The following is a 20,624-nucleotide window of genomic DNA, read 5'->3' as shown; positions in this document are numbered from 1 at the left end:
CTTATTTGGTTTAATTCTTCGCTTGTTGGGTTTAATTCTTCGCTTGTTTGGTTTAATTCTTGTAAATAGTAAAACACACGTATTGCCTTTGCATATTGAACAACTGAGTTGTTGTTGATAATCACACCACCCAGTGTTGCCGTCAAAGAAACCCTGCCAGCTTTAGAAGGGTGTATCGGAAATGTTAAATTAATAACATCAATATTGCTGGCATTGTAGCCTATAATGTCAAGTATGGCATCGGAGGAACAACCTCCACTCACTGTCGCGCAGATGTTCACATACTTCAACTGTTCACCTTGGAACTTCACAGTCAGGTTTCGAACCTTGCTGTCCAAGACTAATATTTCCTGAAGTGCTGCTACTGTCAGAATGTTTGAGTCGGATGTGGCTACAAAACATGCAAAGGTTCCATCACTGGTCAACCTCAAGGTGGAAAACATGGATTCATTTGGGCGGAAATGTTCTTCGACGAGAGTTCTTTCTTTCTTGGCAGGTCCGTCTAGAGGCGTGAACCCCTTTTCAATATCGTTCAATGTCCTTTCTTTCAAAAAGTAAAATCCACTCCCTAATGCAATTGAGGCTACGATGGGGACGATGAAGAACCACCAGGGATGTGTTCCAATGAAACGTCCGATCTCCCTGAAGCACATGCGGAGCGGCAGTTCTATGCAGTCCGTGTGGCATTTCGCCATGGCGATGGTGGACCCTTGTGAATTCTGATACACACCAAATCAGTCCACAAAGCAGCGGAGTTCAACTTTCTGGGTGCCTCGGTCCTCCTGAGACCAGCTGCTTTATTGTCCTTTCAGGTAGGGTATTTGCATGTTGAACCCGAGTCGAAGGTATTTTGTTGGCCTGTAATTAGACTGATGGCTAGGTATGAAAGTCACCATTGTTCCTCTTTTGGTTCTCTATACGGAGTTGGATTGCAAATTTCTAGAGCAGAGATCCCGGTTTCCCATCCCTATGACCTGGGGGTAAACCGTTTAACCAAGCGGGGAACAACGCTGATTCTCTACAGTCGATCTGCTGGTCGTCATTTCAAATAACACAGTTGTGATCAAGGCCTTGTGTAACAGTTCCCCAGAAGACTTCTCTATTAGTCTGATTATGTATAATGGCAGTGTGGCCACATTTGTTTGCATTTTATTGGAAAACTGTTTTATGGGAAATGTTCACAAGAACATTGGTCATCATTATATAAGATCCTTTCCAACTGTCAACCCAGCCTTCCTTATTGTCCCCGGGGTTCAATAGCCCAATTTACCATATATGTGAGCCATATTATGTAAACCTCTGCTCAACACCGGGAAGTTCTTACCTAGTACTTGTGGTAATTCTCAGGGTGCTATTCACAGCATCATGGCAAACAAGCAATGCAGAGCTTTGTTCAATAGCTTGAAGGCTTTCTACTTACTTTAATAGTAGAGGTTTCGATGAAAGAATACATTCTTTGATAAAAAAAAAAAAATGTTTTGGATATTGTGATGTTCTTCCAGTGAGACCAGGTTGCAGTGTTACAATGTGGGGAAAGAATAACCAGTTTTTCGTAAAACCTTAAATTCAAGCACATTAGGAACTCTTCATAAGCACTACATTATGGTTCACAAAGCATACGTTGATACAAGTGATTTTTGCCTTAACATAGAGGAATGCAGTAAGGTCGAATTTTCACCTTTGCCCAACACCTGGTCATCTCATGGTTAGATGAAGACCTATAGAGACCTACAAGCCACAGTGACTCAAATCCACTGTGAAATTTGGTGGAGGATCAGTGATGATCTGGGGATGCTTCAGCAAGGCTGGAACCAGGCAGATTTGTCTTTGTGAAGGATGCAAAAATCAAGCCAAGTACAAGGTTATCCTGGAAGAACACCTGCTTCCTTCTGCTCTGACAATGTTCCCCAACTCTGAGAATAGTTTTTTCCAGCAGGACAATGCTCCATGCCACACAGCCAGGTCAATCAAGGGTTGGATGGAGGACTACCAGATCAAAACCCTGTCATGGCCAGTCCAATCTCCAGACCTGAACCCCATTGAAAACCTCTTGAATTTGATCAAGAGGAAGATGGATTGTCACAAACTGTCCAACAAAGCCGAACTACTCGAATTTTTGTGCCGGGAGTGGCATCAAGTCACCCAACAGCAAAGTGACAGACTGGTGGAGAGCATGCCAAGATGCATGAAAGCTGTGATTAAAAATTGTTATTCCACCAAATATTGATTTCTGAACTCTTCCTAAGTTAAAACATTAGTATTTTGTTGTTGTTTTCTTTGCATTATTTGAGGTCTGAGAAGAATGCATATCTTTTTTCATTATTTTGAGCAGTTGTTATTTTCTACAAATAAATACTCTAAATTACAATATTTGTATTTGGAATTTGGGAGTAATGTTGTCAGTATTTTATAGAATAAAATAAAAAAATGTTCATTGTACTCAAACACATACCTATGAATAGTAAAACCAGAGAAACTGATACTTTTGCAGTGGTCTCTCAATCCTCTATTCCAGAGCTGTACTTGATTTAGCAGTCCAAAAAGAAGTTCTAGCGCCCCCAGTCGGTAAGTAGAGGTTTGTTGGATGGGAGTCTACGGTACTGTCCCTTTAAAGAAAACTCCACTCCTCTTTATCGACTGATGTATTACGTGATAATCTACTTGCGCCAAAGAAGGAAAGTAGACAAAAATCGGAGAGCCACCGGTTATGTAAACTGGATTTGTCAGTGTGTACCGCGTGAGTGAATATTTATCCATATGTTTTCACGTTATTTTGGGAAAGTACACAGAATACTGTAACAAAACCACAGAGAAGCAGCTTATTGCACAATTTAGTAAAGCTTTTTGTGCGGTGGACTAACTATCAAAAGAGGATTTCTACATCGTTGAAAGGTTTCAGCTAGCATAGGTGTCTCTTCCAGCCCACCTTGTGCTACTGCCAGGTGTGTGAGGGGATTTGAAACAAAGGTGAAGGTCCGAAGACCAGATGGGACGTCAGCAAACTCTCGAAACTTACGGGTTCAAACAAATTTAAAGTTATTTGAGCATGGGGTGGTGACTGCTGCTGAACACGATCTTGTGTTACAATGGGAACTCAGAGGAATGGATTCAAAAAGGAAAACTACATTATCTCTGTGGACGTGGGGACAACATCGATCAGATGTCACGTTTACGACAAGGAAGCACAGATTCGGGGATCGTGCGTCACCAAGGTAATGGATATGACAAGTGTTTTATTTATATATATATATATATATATATATATATATAATATAACAAACTTAATTTTGAGGTACACTCTGAGCAGTCTGAATCTCAAGTTGCCTATAGACTTATAATTCTAATCACAGGCCCTCCCAGTCATTCCTCATATTCAATAGGCCACAGTGCTCCATGAAGGTAGTTACACTTTCCGGTAACACTATTTGAAGGGGTGTGCATAAGCGTGACATGAGATTGTCATGATATTGTCATTGCCATGACATGACACGTAAGAATCATTATGAACGTTTATGAATGTTGTCATTAGGTGTCATTCAGTTGATGATGTCATTTTTTATGCAAGGTTCACATTGTTTGGGATGTCTTTGTTATGACAACTTGACATTAACTGAGACCACACAACCTGTCAATGTCTTTGTTATGACAACTTGACATTAACTCAGTCAACACAACCTGTCAATGTCTTTGTTATGACAACTTGACATTAACTAAGATAAAATATCCTGTCAATGTCTTTGTTATGACAACTTGACATTAACCACAACAACATTAAATTAGATTCAACTTTATTGTAATTGAACAAGTACAGTACAATAAAATGTAAGGAGTAGGGTAGCATGTGCAACTGAAATGCAGGGATAGCAGCAATGAGGTTCCCGAGGTAGACATGTACCTGTAACAATTGCAAACTTCAGACTTTGCCAGGCAGTGTCAGAGTCCAGTAGTACAAAGGGTGGATATGGTTAGTGATGGATCACAGAGTTCAGCAGGGTTACAGCAGATGGAAAGAAAGTGTTCCTGAGCCTGCTGGTGCAGGAACGAAGAGACCTATACCGCCTGCCTGATAGAAGGAGGGCAGTTTGTGGCATGGATGTGAAGGGTCCCTGGTGATCCCACACACCCTGTGCAGACACTGCTTGTGCTGTAGGTCTACGATGGCTGGGAGCTGGGTACCAGTGAAGTGCTGGAGGTCCAGGATGGCCGGGAGCTGGGTACCAGTGAAGTGCTGGAGGTCTAGGATGGCCGGGAGCTGGGTACCAGTGATGTGCTGGAGGTCTACAATGGCTGGGAGCTGGGTACCAGTGATGTGCTGGAGGTCTATGATGGCTGGGAGCTGGGTACCAGTGATGTGCTGGAGGTCTACAATGGCTGGGAGCTGGGTACCAGTGATGTGCTGGAGGTCTATGATGGCTGGGAGCTGGGTACCAGTGATGTGCTGGAGGTCTATGATGGCTTGGAGCTGGGTACCAGTGATGTGCTGGAGGTCTACGATGGCTGGGAGCTGGGTACCAGTGATGTGCTGGAGGTCTACGATGGCAGGGAGCTGGGTACCCGTGATGTGCTGGAGGTCTACGATGGCTGGGAGCTGGGTACCAGTGATGTGCTGGAGGTCTACGATGGCAGGGAGCTGGGTACCAGTGATGTGCTGGAGGTCAACGATGGCAGGGAGCTGGGTACCAGTGATGTGCTGGGCGGTTTCCACCACCCGTTGCAGGGCCTTCCAGTTGGCTACGGAGCAACCACCAAACCATGCTGTGGCGCAGTTAGTCAGAAACATTACCTGTCATAAACATGTCATAGCAGCCCTGATTATCAAACTTGAAAAAACGATTTAGCTTTATGTGTTAGTATTAAATACAACTGTCATAGGTGGTTGGTTTTGACATTGGTTGTCATGAGACCATTACAATTGTGTCATGAATATTTTTCTTGACATCAGGTACAGTTGTACAATTTGGACTTGTCATAAAGATATCATGACATGTTGTATCACTGTCAAAGACTTTCATAACAGGGTCATGAATATTTCCTTTATTGTTTTTGCACAACTAATGTTTCCTAAAAAACCTCTTTCAACAATCCTACTTTGGTAACACTTTCCGATAAGGGTACTTGAACAACCATTAACAAATGCACTAGTTACCTTGAACGAACATTGATGAACAGTGATGAACGAGACATGAACAAACGGTTTACAATGATGACCCTTACTTTATTAATGGTTTACAAATGCATTAACAAACGGAGTGTAGTGTCATTTGTTCATGTTGACACAGGACATAAACTCATGTTGTTTTTTACAAGAACACAGTACTGTAATTTGTTAAGGTTGATACAGCAGGACATCCATTCATGTACAGTACCTAGTTCTTTGAATGAACAATAGCCTAAGTAATATAAACTATTAATAATATAATCACATTGAAAACATTATTTATAAAGTAGGCTAGATAGTGATAGATTAACAAATTACCTTCATGTTAACACAAATAGATCATGGCTGAGCAAGTAAGCAAAGTGCTACCCGGAACTGACAAACACTTGACATGAGCTAGCATACAGCTAACAGGAGCCAGCTAATAACCAACCGAAGCCAGCTAACAACAAGGAACTAGCTAATCGCTAACCCTTTCAGTGCAACAATTGCAAAGTTCCTAAACAATACAGTCACAAAATTCAATTATATTAGTCCTAGGGATATTGTCAAGTGTTGTTTTCGAGAAAAAAAACTATTCAGTACAGTAACAAATTCGTTATTTCCAAAGGATTGCACCACAATTTTACATAAACATTGGTCTCTGTCTTAGTTATACAATTACCACGCTTTTCCAATCCTTTATATACACGTTAACAGGCAAGTTATTAAACTGTATCCAAAGGTCCAGTGTACTTTTGTACTTCACCGACCAGGAAAACAGGATAAATGATGAGAATGACATGGCGCAGGTGTTTTGATCATTAACAGTCCCAACGCAACACGACCACGTCAACCTGCCCCCTATAGGCCACCCGTAGAAAGTGTCCTTCAAAATAAAAGTGTCCTTCAAAATTCATTATCTACCACAAATGCGACCATACATTTTGAATGTCACACCTATTTGAAGACGCAAGTAGCCAGTCTACCTTTTAATAATGGTTACCACACTGTAATCATATTAACAAATTGGATTGTGTATATTATCTCTTGAATAATGTATATTACTTAGCCTATTGTTCATGCAAACCACTAGTTACATGAATGGATGTCCTGCATCAACATTAAGAAATGTACAGTACAAATTATGTTCCTGCAAAAAACTTTGATATTAACTTGACATTTTTTCACATCATGGAACAGTCTGCCCAAGACACCATTATAATGGCGTATGGCTAACCAGTGGTGCCACTATCATTTTAAGGTGAATCTTCAGTGACTCAGGAGTGCGAATACCTCTGACATATTTCCAATTTGTATTTCTGCCATGCATGCTCAATATGCTGAGTATGAGCACCAGTCTCAGGATCAGCAAAGTTTTATGGGAGACAGAATACTGGCTAAATAGTTTCTTCAAGTTTGATAATTAGGCCCATGTTTATGACAGGTTATGTTGTCTTGGTTACTGTCATGTTGTCATAAAAAAAGACACTAACAGGTTATGTTGTCTCAGTTAATGTCAAGTTGTCATAACAAAGACATTGACAGGTTATGTTGTCTCAGTTAATGTCAAGTTGTCATAACAAAGACATTGACAGGTTATGTTGTCTCAGTTAATGTCAAGTTGTCATAACAAAGACATCCCATATAATGTCAACCTTGCATAAAAATGACATAATCAACCGAATGACACCTAATGACAATGATTCAAAATGATTCCTTCATGTGTCATGTCATGGTTATGACAGTATCGTGACCGTGTCATGTCACTCTTATGCACACCCCTTCAAATAAAGTGTTACCAACTTTTCAGTGAAATATATTTTTTGAAAGTGAATGTTCTATAGCTTTAGTCAAGAGTGAGTTGGCCAGTCCTATTTTCGATTAAGCCATTCTTTGGTTGGGGTACGCCATTAATATTTATTAGGCAAAATAACCCAAGCCATCTGCTTGAATTTTGATTATTTCATTGGTAATCTCCAGACTGTCCATACGTTTGACTGCCGTCATGTTTGCAGGTGAATCTCTTGTATCCCGAACCTGGCATGGTCGAGTTGGACCCTGAAGAGCTGTGGATGGGGTTCGTTAAGGTGGTGAAGGGTGCTGTGCAAGGTTTGTGCCATTCACGCCTCTTTCCAAGTTTATATACTTACCATGGTATTTTCAGCACAGCGTTTGATCTCACTTCCAAATTCTTACAGTCCTGTCAGAACTTTTTCCACTTTTAATGTGACCTATAATGTGAACAATTCAATTGAAAAACAAACTGAAATCTTCAAGGGGGAAAAATGAAAAATAAAAACCTTACAATAACTGGTTGCATAAGTGTGCACACCCTTAAACTAATACATTGTTGAAGCACCTTTTGATTTTATTACAGCACTCAGTCTTTTTGGGTAGGAGTCTATTGGCATGGCACCTCTTGACGTGGCAATATTTAACCACTCTTCTTTGCAAAAGCGCTCCAAATCTGTCAGATTGCGAGGACATCTTCTGTGCACAGCCCTCTTCAGATCACCCCACAGATGTTCAATTGGATTCAGGTCTGGGCTCTTGGCAGGGCCATTCCAAAACGTTAATCTTCATCTGGTGAAGCCATACTTTTGTGGATTTGGATGTGTGCTTTTGGGTCGCTTCAACAAAGTATTAGTTTAAGGGTGTGCACACACCAGGCTATGGTTTTCTATTTTTTATTTTTCCCCCTCAAAGATTTCAGTTGGTTTTTCAATTGAATTGTTCACGTTATAGGTCACATTAAAGGTGGAAAATTTCTTACATGATTTATCTTTGTCTCATTCTTTTGGATCACAAGAACCTGGCATTTTAGCAGGGGTGTGTAGACTTTTTATATCCACTATATATATATATATATGTGTGTGTGTGTGTGTGTGTGTGTGTGTGTGTGTGTGTGTGTGTGTGTGTGTGTGTGTGTGTGTGTGTGTGTGTGTGTGTGTGTGTGTGTGTGTGTGTGTGTGTGTGTGTGTGTGTGTGTGTGTGTGTGTGTGTAAATGTGTATTCCCCTAATGATTTAGGCCAGAAAACGGTTGTAAAATGCTTTCATTTTACAACCAGGAAGAGAGCTTTCATTTTGAAGCTGAGCTACAAGCTGTTAAGTTTGCGGTTATTTCATACTGTGTATGACTATTGCTATCAATTGACCTACCACTTTCTGTAAATGAAAATATCCGTGTAAGGTCATCAAGATTTCACATAAATTATCATTACACTCATTTGGTATGTGAAAACCATTTGGGCAAATCCAGTTCATAATTTCCAGTGTTAGTTGTTAAATCGTGTGGATTTACAGGAAATGTAATGAGCAATCATATGATAAAAATGAGAAGAGGTATTGGTGACGAAAGTCAAAACGTCAAATGGGCCATGAGTCAGGGACATTTTCTTTTAATGGGGGGTGGGGGAGACCGGGTGGGAATGCCTGCTCCCGGTCTCACCTGTTTCTGGTTCTCATCCTGGCCTTATAAGTACACCCGCGGCTCCCTGGCCAGTAACTAGCAGAAACTGATCAACTTGTACCCTTTCTAAACTACAAAGTAGCACTGGACTGGAGGAACACAGCTTGGGAGTTGTGCAACCATCATAAAGGGCTTTTAGGAGTTGCCAGGTGAGTCAGGGTTATGTCAAAATAAGGGCTGTTGTGAAAAGATATCAACCCCCCCCCCCGTGCTGTTTAGCAATGGTTAAAGGGCTGGTTCTCATTTTGAGGGTCTCCAACCCTGTGTCGGTAGGGCTACCTGTAGGTTTTCAATCCAGCCCTCATTAATTAGCTGGTTGATAAACTGACTCAGGTCACCTAAAACTGATGGATGGATTGAAAGCTTAGTTAGAATACTAGCACTGCTGATGGGTCAACCTATACTATCCCGGTCCCGGACCTGGTTTTAAAATAACCCCTTGGGGTTTAGTGTTGAATAATGGGCAGATGGGAAAACCCATGGGCATGGTCACTGGTTTGAGTATAATGGAAACCATTCTACAGAACTCAACAAGGGTTGGCATCAGTTCAAAGAGTGAACCGAACTCTCTGTTCGAATTAAAATGTTTCCTCACAGCAAAGCAGTGTGGAGAAAGGGAATTGGAATTTTGGTATTCAGACCTATGTTGGCTTTGTAGAGCCGACGTCCCTTTCTGGGGGATGACATCAGCTTTATTAATGGATTCCATATCTAGAACATTCTAGAACATCTGGAGCTGAACGTTGCCCAGTTTATCAAGTCTGACGGGCAGGTCTGGAATTCTAGAGATTCGAGACGTCGTTCTCCTGCTGTGACTTTGAACTAGAGCTCCTGAAACTGTTCCAGGGACACTGAACTGTGGCTGGCAGACGTCTGTGTATGTGTTTGTGTTTTTGTGGCTGTTGGGCTTGAGCCAATTCTGGCCCGGCGGGGTCTGCAGGCTTTTGTTCAGTTTTGTAGGCCATGGTTGGATTTGTGGCTCAGAATCTGTCTCTTTGTCACTTCTTCCATAAACTGACATACTCACTCATCGATTTTTATGTTTTTAAGTTTACAGTGGTGCGGAGTGTACATTATTTTAACCCACGCATTTTCAGCAAAGTACAAGTATGATATTATACGAGTTTTCAGGGTTCTTTGCACACAATGTAGGGCAGTATGTGAATGATTTTAAAACGTTAGGTTTGTTCGTCTTTGTTAGTGGCGTTCAGATGTTCTCACCCGCATCGTGTGTTGTCTCTCTCACCCGGCTTGTTCAGATTCAGGGTTTCAGATGTGTCAGATGGAGGCCCTGGGCATCTCCACCCAGAGAGGCACCTTCACCACCTGGGACAGGTAAGATGAATAGACTCAGTAACGCTTGGAGGATGGTTGTATTGGATAAAAATAAAAAGTATTTATTAACGACAAAAGGGAGAGAATGTGTTTTGGCTTTTGGCCTCCTTCAGGGCTTTTTAAATGGACGACTCAGAGATTATACCTCAATTTTTTTTTTATGTCTCTCCCACGCGCTCACTCATACACACGCGCCCGTACCCAGAAAAACGGGAGTTCCGTTTCACAACTTCATCAGCTGGCAGGATCTGAGAGCAGCTGACCTGGTGAGGTCTTGGAACAACTCCTGCACCATGAAGGTCAGTCTCGGGATTCATCGTTCCTTAAAGGTCAAAATGGGGGGTCATAGTTCAGCCAACTCCTGTTCCCCATTGTTAATAGGAAAGGAACCTCTACCGTAATGATCTAAATACTAGTGCTGGTGAAAGAAACCTCTCCTTTGGAAAATGCCTTTCTTTATATGCCTGACAAGACTGTAGTCAGCTGCTGCCTCAGTAAATTTTAACCAAAAATGGCCAGTGGTTTACAGTTCCCCAATGTCAGGGGAATTATTTTGTGTTGATTGTAGACAAAATTTGTTTGGTATTTCCTCCAGCGGTTTTGTGGCTTGATGCACTGCTCCGAAATGCTTTTGTTATAAAAGATGAAACCATCATGTCAAAACTGTGAATTGCGTTTATTTCCTTTCCTGCTTGCAAAAATGTCTTTATCTGATTCTCATTCTTAGACAAACCAAAACACAAACTAACAGGACGTTAACAGCTGTGGCTTCCTTGTCTTAATGACAGGCATTACACGGTGTGGCAAAGGCACTGCACTTCCTTTCCAGAAACAAACGTTTCCTGGCGGCCAGCCTCATCGTTTTCTCCACCCAACACGTCACGTTACGCCTCGCCTGGGCCTTGCAGAACTGGAAAAGGGTGCGTTTTGGGTCTGCATGTTGGCTTATGTGAAAACCTGGCTCCTCTTCAAATGGCTGTTGGTGTGTGTGATGCAATGTGTGAATGTGTACGACTGGTAGTTGGAGAGGATGTGTTTGACTGGTAGTCGGAGAGGATGTGTTTGACTGGTAGTCAGAGTGGATGTGTTTGACTGGTTGTCGGAGAGGATGTGTTTGACTGGTAGTCAGAGTGGATGTGTTTGACTGGTTGTCGGAGAGGATGTGTTTGACTGGTAGTCGGAGAGGATGTGTTTGACTGGTAGTCGGAGAGGATGTGTTTGACTGGTAGTCGGAGAGGATGTGTTTGACTGGTTGTCGGAGAGGATGTGTTTGACTGGTTGTCGGAGAGGATGTGTTTGACTGGTAGTCGGAGAGGATGTGTTTGATTGGTAGTCAGAAGTGGATGTGTTTGACTGATAGTCGGAAAGGATGTAGTCGGAGAGGATGTGTTTGAGTTCAGAATATCCTCTCCTGTTCCTATCAAGGGTGTGGGCCTCTATGAAGGACAAGCTTACATTAAGTAAATGGGACTTTGGTACCTTGACTCCTCATAACTTCTGCTGTTCTGCGCGGGGTCACAATAGATGTTTTTGGATGTGTTGTCTTCCTAGAATGTCCTTACAATGAATTGTGTGACCATGTAGGCCTGCCTGGAAACACATGACACTAGTTGAGCCCACAGCACACTGAGCTTTTCAGGAAGGTCACGTACGCCAATATTAGTCTTCATGGAGTCACTGGTCCTTCAATGAATAGCTTTGTATGTGATTCTTAAGGAATTATTTGGGAGCGAGAGACCGACACTAGGGGTAGTGCCAGAGATAATTCTGTTTGGCGCTTAACCTGTCTCACCCCTCCCAGTTAAATCTTTCCCCTCTCACCCCTCACAGTTAAATCTTTCCCCTCTCACCCCTCCCAGTTAAATCTTTCCCCTCTCACCCCTCACAGTTAAATCTTTCCCCTCTCACCCCTCACAGTTAAATCTTTCCCCTCTCACCCCTCCCAGTTAAATCTTTCCCCTCTCACCCCTCACAGTTAAATCTTTCCCCTCTCACCCCTCACAGTTAAATCTTTCCCCTCTCACCCCTCACAGTTAAATCTTTCCCCTCTCAGCACTCACAGTTAAATCTTTCCCCTCTCAGCCCTCACAGTTAAATCTTCCCCTCTCACCCCTCACAGTTAAATCTTTCCCCTCTCACCCCTCCCAGTTAAATCTTTCCCCTCTCACCCTTCACAGTTAAATCTTTCCCCTCTCACCCCTCCCAGTTAAATCTTTCCCCTCTCACCCCTCACAGTTAAATCTTTCCCCTCTCACCCCTCACAGTTAAATCTTTCTTTCTCACAGTTAAGCGAGGCAGTAGCACAGGGGAACTGTTGCTTTGGGACAATAGACACTTGGCTGCTGTATAAACTCACAAAAGGTAGGTGGTTTACTTTCCTGTGTGCGCGTTTGTGTTGGGTGTGAGCTCGTACTCCTGACTGGTGGTCATTTAAATATCTCTCCTTATTTGGTGTGTGTGTCACTAGAATTCTGAGCCCTTCTGATTTTCACAAGTATAGTTATCTATGACAAACCCGATTGTCGATACTCCCTAAAAAACATAGGGTATTTCCTTATTGTTTTAAGGTCAGGTAAGATGCTTTTTCCCAGCACATAACTCCTCTAAATCCCTGTTCAGACACATTGCAGGACTGAGTAATTAGGGAATATGAGATTATGACATAAGAGAATGTTCTTGGGGGTGGAAGCATGTGGGGGGGGGGGGGGGGGGGGGTCTAATAAATATCTACCTTGGTTGTACATTTTCCCTGTCAAATAAGGAAATAAAATGTCTCCTCATAACACACTCCAGGACTGGTCCATGCCACTGATTACTCAAATGCCAGCGCCACAGGGATCTTTGATTCATACCAGGTTGGTTTCTCGCACGTCATTTCTCTGAATCCTGTCTGAAGTGACTTTCAGTATGGTAGATTCAGGAAGTGAAGCCCAGATGTGATTAGAAGTGTGTGTATTCTGTGTGTGTGTGTGTGTGTGTGTGTGTTTGCGTGCACCCCCCTACAGATGTGCTGGAGTGAACTGTGCTGCTTTCTCCTCTCGCTGCCTCTCTCCATCCTCCCCAAAGTGTTGAACACTGGGTGAGTCACATGACACGGGTCACATGACTCTCCGTTCCAATGAATGCACTCCTCTGTCCGTTACGGTCAGGCTGGGATCTGTACATGGAGGTGGTTAGAATTCAGAACGAGGTCTGGATTTACACTGACTTCAGTAAACCATCTTCCCTAAAAAAATTAAATCTGATATTTGTGTAATGTTTTCTAGTTCTTCGCTCGTTCTTCCGTTTACCTAGTGAAAACCACACAGCCCTTTTAAATGTGTGTTATTTTTTTTAGTGCCTGTTTATTCATACATTCTTCCGTTTCACACTCATTCTCCCCCCAGGCACCATTTTGGCTCCACCGACACCTCCATCTTCGGGGTGTCCATCCCCATCATGTCCGTCGTGAGTATCTCATCTCTGCGCCCACATCGTTGAGTCGACAGTCATTAGTTCTGAACCTACTCCTGGGGTCATTGGATCTGAACACACTCCAGGGGTCAGTGGTTCTGAACCCACTGCAGGGGTCAGCGGTTCTGAACCCACTCCAGGGGTCATTGGTTCTGAACCCACTCCAGGGGTCATTGGTTCTGAACCCACTCCAGGGGTCATTGGTTCTGAACCCACTCCAGGGGTCATTGGTTCTGAACCCACTCCAGGGGTCATTGGTTCTGAACCCACTCCTTGTATGAGATGTGTTCTAAGGCCAGCCCACCTGAACCCATAGCGGTTTCAGTCGGGTGCACTAGTTCTGGGCTACAGACATTGAGGTGTCCGGGGTCCCCAGGAGAGGTTTCTGTCCAACAGTACAGGTCATGTTACTGCGACCGGGGTTTCCTGGAACACAGTCCTTGACCTGTTGACCCCAACATTTATGAGAGCTCACTGAATGAGGTCCACATGTTCACATGTTCCATGCTGTTCATTTGGGGTCATGGTCTAAGAAGCCACACGTTAAATGAGGTTGTCGTGGGAGGACGTTTGCAGTGCCTAGCTCGCAGGTCAGTGTCGTGGTTTTAGGCTCGTGACCCGTCCCCCCCCCCCCCCCCGCAGATGGCTGACCAGCAGGCGGCCATGTTTGGCGAGTGCTGCTTTGACGTCGGTGACGTGAAGATCACCATGGGAACGGGAACCTTCATGAACATCAACACAGGCAGCCAGCCTCACACGTCCGTGTCCGGTACATAACCGAATCTCTGAGGGACCGGGCGTGGTCAGCGACCGGGCGTGGTCAGCGACCGGGAAACTGGTCCTCGGCGACGACTCGCATTCACACACAACACATGCGTTTGTATAGGCTAACTTTTGGGGTCAGAGGTGGTTTAAAGCCGTGTGTGTTTGTGTAGGGCTGTACCCAGTGGTGGGGTGGAAGATCGGCCCTGAAGTGGTGTATCTGGCGGAGGGAAATGCAGCCGACACTGGCACGGCCATTAAATGGGCACAGAAGCTGGGTGAGTCTGACCGTTGGCACATTCCCGTTATGGCCCTATGCCGGGACTCTGGTGGTGGAACATTCCCTCGTATAAATGGAAGGAGAGCAGCCTTGAGCTTTGAAATTACAACGTAATGAGGTTGATGTTTGCCTAATTCCCTGTAGTGATGTTCTGTAGGAGAACGGCAGGAGAATGTGATGTGTGTTATAAGTGTTTGGCCAATAGTTTGGTTAAGTCGGCAGACATGACGTGGGTTGTGTCCTTCCAGAGCTGTTCTCGGATGTTCGGGAGACCGATACCATGGCCAGCAGTGTAGCTGACTCAGATGGAGTGTGTTTTGTTCCCTCCTTTAGTGGCCTGCAGGTAAGTGTGTGTGTAGTAGCATGCGTGATTCGCCCGTATGGATTAGTGGTTTTGATTCATGACAGTTGGGGAGTCTTCAGAAGGGGGTTAGTGGTTTTGATTCATGGCAGTTGGGGAGTCTTCAGAAGGGGGTTAGTGGTTTTGATTCATGACAGTTGGGGAGTCTTCAGAAGGGGGTTAGTGGGTTTGATTCATGACTGTTGGGGAGTCTTCAGTAGGGGGTTTAGTGGTTTTGATTCATGACAGTTGGGGAGTCTTCAGAAGGGGGTTAGTGGTTTTGATTCATGACAGTTGGGGAGTCTTCAGTAGGGGGTTAGTGGGTTTGATTCATGACAGTTGGGGGGTCTTCAGTAGGGGGTTAGTGGGTTTGATTCATGACAGTTGGTTTTCCAGTGCATTGCATGCATGTGTTTCTGGGTGACAATTCACTTTGTGTACAGTGTGGTCAGAATGTGGTAACCTTGTCTTTTTCTTCTTTGCCTGCCATTGTCGCCAGCTTTTGTAAGTTTCTCTCACTTTGATTTGAAGTGTTACCTGCCAAAACATACTGGAATAATGTTAGCATTTAGTGCTCGCCTTTATCGTGTGTGTGATTGTGTGTGTACTTTAGGTCTAACTATACTCATTGAGACATTTGGTTGCCTAATTCAATGTCAACCTCATTACGTTGGTAAAACCAGAAACATTTTGACTCATGGGGACCTTTTGCCGGTCCCCATGAGGCAAAAGTCAATTTCCGGCTCAGGGTTTAGGTTTAGGGTCAAACTTACAATTCATTTTAGAGTTAGAATTGGGGTTTCTTTAAGGTCCAAGCATTTTTGGTTAAGGGTTAAGGTTAGGTATTACATCTAGGCATAAATGTTACTTTATTGATGTTAGGGTTAGATTAGGGTTAGGTTAAGGTTAGGTTTAGGGTTAAGATTAGGGCAAGGGAGCATGTAATTTCTATTTTCTGGTCCCCATGAGGATAGCCATACAAACATGTGTGTGTGTGTGTGTGTGTGTGTGTGTATCATGTGATGTTTCATTACATATAGTTTGTTGTGTCCTTGCTGTGTGTTATGTTCACCAGGCTCCTCTGAACGATCCCAAAGCATGCGCCTCCTTCATGGGTCTCAAACCCTCGACGACCAAGAGCCACCTGGTGCGAGCCATTCTGGAGTCTATCGCCTTCAGGTTGGTGTGTTCGTGTGTGTGGATCAATGAGGAAAGACCTGAGTTGCCCTAAAGGGACATTCAAGGATTTAACATCTGAGGAGTTTGGCGCTAAATCGAGCGTTAGTTCTAACGTTTGATCATTCAGATGGATACCTGCCCATTACGGGGACAGTTGGCCGTCGTCATGCCAACCTGATGCGTCTGGGCCTAACGTGGGCCGTAGTTACAGGAACATCCAATGGACTCACCAGGTGCTCAAAGTGGTCAGAGGAGGTGGCTAGTTTTTGGGCAGATTAGATGGACAGAAATTGTCAATTAAACTTTAGTATTGTTAACTACTGAATCTGATGAACTAAACCACTCTTTCTGATAGGACCAGGTTGTCATTGGAAATGAGAATTGGTGTTCAATCCGCTTACTTGGTTAAATATTGGCTAAATAAATAAAAAGTATTTTGTCTTTTTTCAGGAACAAGCAGCTCTACGAGACGATGCTTAGAGAAACACACATTCCGATCACTAAGATCAGGTATGAACACGGTGAAGTCCTTTGATATCGTAACATTCTCGTATGCATGAGTTCATTCTGTTTCAGACTTGGGTTTAGTGGCTTGTTAGAATTAGAGTCGGAGATTGACGTTATGTTCAACCTAGGCATTAGAGGTTGAGGTTAGGAGTTAAGGTTAGGATTAGTACAAGTAGGATTTATTTAAGGACAGTCAACTCTGGTTTCCCCTTTTAAATGGCTCTGTCTGTCTGTGTGTGTCTGTGTGTGTCTGTGTGTGTCTGTGTGTGTCTGTGTGTGTCTGTGTGTGTGTGTGTGTGTGTGTGTCTGTCTGTGTGTGTGTGTGTGTGTGTGTCTGTGTGTCTGTGTCTGTGTCTGTGTCTGTGTCTGTGTGTGTGTGTGTGTCTGTGTGTGTCTGTGTGTGTGTGTGTGTGTCTGTGTGTGTCTGTGTGTGTGTGTGTGTGTGTGTGTGTGTGTAGGGCCGATGGTGGTGTGGGCACCAATGACTTCGTCATGCAGCTGACAGCTGACCTTTTTGGCAGGAAAGTTTCCCGGCCGACCCGACACGAAATGTCCTGCCTGGGTGCAGCTTTTGTAGCCGGACTGGGAGTGGGTATGCGCACGCCCACCCAAACACAAATATAAACACACAATAGTGGCTAATGTCAATTGGACCAATTCCAACCCAAAGCGATGTTATTAGGGAAATTGTCACCATCCAAAAACATTGTTCAATCTGTGACGACGTCAAAGAATACCAGTGATGATGTCATCATGTATTTGTCGCCATTACAAAATGTTTAATAAACATTCATCGGCTGACTCTTACTACCTCAACTGACTCTTACTACCTCAACTGACTCTTACTACCTCAACTGACTCCTGAAGCGTCACTTTTATTTTTTACTGTACATTTTACTTGTGAGGTATCTGGCGGACGCTTTGATCCGGAGCCAGTCATAGTGGAGGTCACACATTTTCAATCACTTTGAATATTGATCAGGGTCGGGTTGCCAGTTCGGATGCAGCCTAACCTGCCCGCCCAGTGACACTCTGCGTCTCCGCAGGTTACTGGAGGAGTCGGGAGGAGCTGAAGAAGCTGCAGAGCACCGACTGTGTCTTCCTTCCCCGGAACGGTTACGGCACCGCCGACGGCAAGATGACTGACCAGTACGGACAAGTCATTCAGAGCTGGGAACGGGCGCTTCAGCGCTCCATGAACTGGTATAGCAAAGCCTGAGGCGCGGAGGACGGGCGGAGCGCACATCTGTCGCTGCCGAAGGAAGCCACCCCCAGCCGCCTCTGTAACGTCATGCTCCTCTGATCTTATCTTATGTTAGGTTTGTCTTTCTTCCTCAGGGCTGGGCGTTTTCTGTGTTCAAGGTAGATTGATTAATTCTATTCTGTGAGGTGATCTCTGATCTGACATGAGGGGGTCATTGAAGCCAACTGTGTTGCATCTCAGATGGAAGGAAGGATGGATAGAATCGATGAAGGATGGATAGAATCGATGAAGGATGGATAGAATCGATGAAGGATGGATAGAATCGATGAAGGATGGATGGAATCGATGAAGCATGGATGGAATCGATGAAGGATGGATGTTTTTTGACAGAGTGAAGGACTAATGCTGCTGAGCCTCATGGTCTTCAGTTTAAATTAACTGTTACCACAGGATTCGTTTCCTGTTTAAATTTAGAAACGGTATCTGTAGCTCAGGGTCTTGTTCACGTAGGCATGCAACGGAAAACGTTTTCAGATGTTTCCAACCAAGAAATGTTTTCTTTTGGATGTATTCACTCGGGGAAAAAAAAACATTCTGAAATGTTTTGTCAAACCGTTTCCACTGTTCAAATGTGGATAGTTCCTCTCTGTTTCATCAATGAAAAAAGGGATGGATATACCGGACTTTGTCTGTCTATTCAAAGTATTTCGTAACTGAACAGCAACATTTTGCTGAATGAATACATCCCATGTACTTCCTCCATGTCTCAGTGTTTATTTTTTTAATTTGGTAATGAAAATAACCCAGGTGTGCTGGTGCTCAAATCGATTAAGCGGAATAGCTGCAGATCGCTACTGTTTGCCTAAAAATGCAAAAATTACAGAGCGTTCCAGAAATGTTCTCGTTTTGACCAAAGGTTAGCATTTACCCCACCAATTCATCGTTTTTTTTAACAGCATGTCACCTTTCATGAACTTAACAACATGCCTTTTTAGCTGTGTCATAACTGTAAATTGCACAACCAGTAGGGCTGAACAGATCAATCCTCCCCAGCACTCGAAAACCTACAGGTGTTATTTGTTATGATGCTGTCTCAATGCAATGTTACAGGTTTCTTACCTCACTGACTCCCGGGATTCGACTTTTAACAACCTTTCAGCGACTGGCCAGAGGCACTAAATCCCTAGGCAGTGTAATGGGTCGTGGAAACTCACAACGTCCGTCATCTCCTCGATCCGAGAAATGCAATGTTCTCCTTGTCCAGAGGAGGGAGTCTCTGCTTTCCAGCGAGCCGTTGTGGAAGCCTGTGGACCTATTGGACAGTACCCCCGAGGATGCTTGTTCTCCCCAGAGGCTTCACATTCCTGGCTCCCCTTGGTCTGTCCAACGGTCCAGGGCACGTGTTCATTAGGGCAAATCATTAGAATAAATAAATAATAGTCCTCCTTTTTGAAACAATAACGGGTCTGGGGTTTGTTATTGAGCAAGGCCTGTTTTTTCCTAGTCCCCCCTATTTAGCGGGATTCCCAGTGGACATGACTCAGATACGAAGCTGTTATATCGGAAGAGGCCGCTGGGGTATCTGTTTTTTTTTTTTAAATCCATGTTTGTCGTACAGCAGACGGACAAAGAAAATGTACCAAGGAGGCTACAGTGTTAGACCTGGCAGTATTAGATACTAAGATACTTGATCAATATCGCCTGCATAGGAAACTCTTATTGTTGTACTTGTCTCTGGCACTTGTGGTAACTGTGTTTTTTCATGAAACTGTGAGCGGACAGGACTCTTGTTAACATAGTGGATGTATCGCTAGGACATCCTCCATGTTTTATTGTACTGGGTGCTGTAGGGGGGTTGTGGTGCCTAATTCTTAAGTACCTTTACATGTGGAAGTGGCAGTGAAGATTTAAAAAAATCATGTACGTATTAGTGTCAGTCTGTTTTTCTGCCTTTAAACGATCTTATCTGCCTCCCATTTCCCAGTGGAAAATCTAATGTAGGAGTTTTATGTTTTCCCATAAATTGGATACTGATAGCTATTTTGACACTAGAAAAGGACCCTTACATTTAACTGTGTATGTAACTACTTTAAAGGCATGGTTTACCCAAATTACAGTGAAATACGGGTTTCCTTTTCTCAAGTTTTCTATGCAAAGGTTGTATTGGAAGTCCATGTTTTGGTATTATTCTACAGCTTAACAGTCATAGATGTTTGTGGAATTGTTTGTGAAGAGAAGATTTGAGCATTAGCAATAAACCATTTATTTTAGTATCAAAGTTTGATTTGGAGTTACATTAATTCATCATACCAGTATTATAATCTGTTGCACATCATGTTCAAATCATCTGCAAGTGCCTTTTCTGAGCTTAACAGGCAATTTGACATAGTTGCATGTATTCTGTTGGTGTAACACAAGCTAAACTGACTTGATTTGTCCATGAATTAATTGTGGGTAAAAAAAAAAGAAAAAAAAAGAGGAAACTGATCAAATGTAATGAAGTTTACAACATTAAAAGCTTGAATGGTTAAGAACGTTACGTGTTGTGGTCATGTCTGCTTTAAGTCCCGTGTTGAAGTCCTGACAGACCCCGGCATCTTGGCAGGTTTGGCGTGATGGTTACTGTCGGAGCAATGACATGCCACAGGTTTGTTGCAGCTGGAGGCTATTTTTATAATCCTCTATGTAAACATTCTGGTCTTTAGTTTCTCTTGGTCCCTTTTCAAAGACATTATATGAAACAATGTGGGAAAACTCCTAAACATTGCTCAATAACTAATTTGTTCACTCGCAACGTGCATCAAAACCCACAGGAGAACAGAGTCAAAATGCAGAAACTGTGGGGCTTCTTCCCTGTGTAAACGTGCATGAGTCATGATATTCCCTGCAAAAATTTAATGTTCTGTTAACTCGTACCCAAATAAAACACCATTTGCGGTCAGGCATTCTAAGCC

General features: G+C 43.4%; 1 protein-coding gene across 1 annotated transcript; it reads left to right on the top strand.

Annotated features, from left to right (window-relative positions):
* The first annotated feature begins 2,640 nt into the window (after nt 1-2,640).
* gk5 (glycerol kinase 5) lies at nt 2,641-20,205 on the top strand. The gene is made up of 16 exons (XM_010895327.4): nt 2,641-3,212; nt 7,156-7,249; nt 9,870-9,945; nt 10,151-10,244; nt 10,734-10,865; nt 12,231-12,306; nt 12,739-12,800; nt 12,951-13,024; nt 13,332-13,392; nt 14,041-14,167; nt 14,334-14,438; nt 14,689-14,783; nt 15,856-15,959; nt 16,410-16,469; nt 16,925-17,058; nt 17,513-20,205. Exons 1-16 carry the CDS (start codon nt 3,087-3,089, stop codon nt 17,683-17,685), a joined length of 1,593 nt encoding a protein of 530 aa, XP_010893629.2. The 5' UTR covers nt 2,641-3,086; the 3' UTR covers nt 17,686-20,205.
* The last annotated feature ends 419 nt before the right edge of the window (nt 20,206-20,624 follow it).

The sequence above is a fragment of the Esox lucius genome, chromosome 3 (assembly GCF_011004845.1).
Source record: "Esox lucius isolate fEsoLuc1 chromosome 3, fEsoLuc1.pri, whole genome shotgun sequence".
In the NCBI taxonomy this organism is placed as follows: Eukaryota; Metazoa; Chordata; class Actinopteri; order Esociformes; family Esocidae; genus Esox; species Esox lucius.
The sequence above is the reverse complement of the archived record's forward strand: the minus strand, read 5'-3'. Positions and strand labels throughout refer to the sequence as shown.

What these genes read in the sequence shown, in the direction of transcription:
- gk5 (XM_010895327.4), top strand. Translation starts at nt 3,087, where the DNA reads ATGGGAACTCAGAGGAATGGATTCAAAAAGGAAAACTACATTATCTCT. An exon ending in GCTGTATAAACTCACAAAAG is followed by an intron (nt 12,307 to 12,738) that starts GTAGGTGGTTTA and finishes AACACACTCCAG; the next exon opens with GACTGGTCCATGCCACTGAT. An exon ending in GGATCTTTGATTCATACCAG is followed by an intron (nt 12,801 to 12,950) that starts GTTGGTTTCTCG and finishes ACCCCCCTACAG; the next exon opens with ATGTGCTGGAGTGAACTGTG.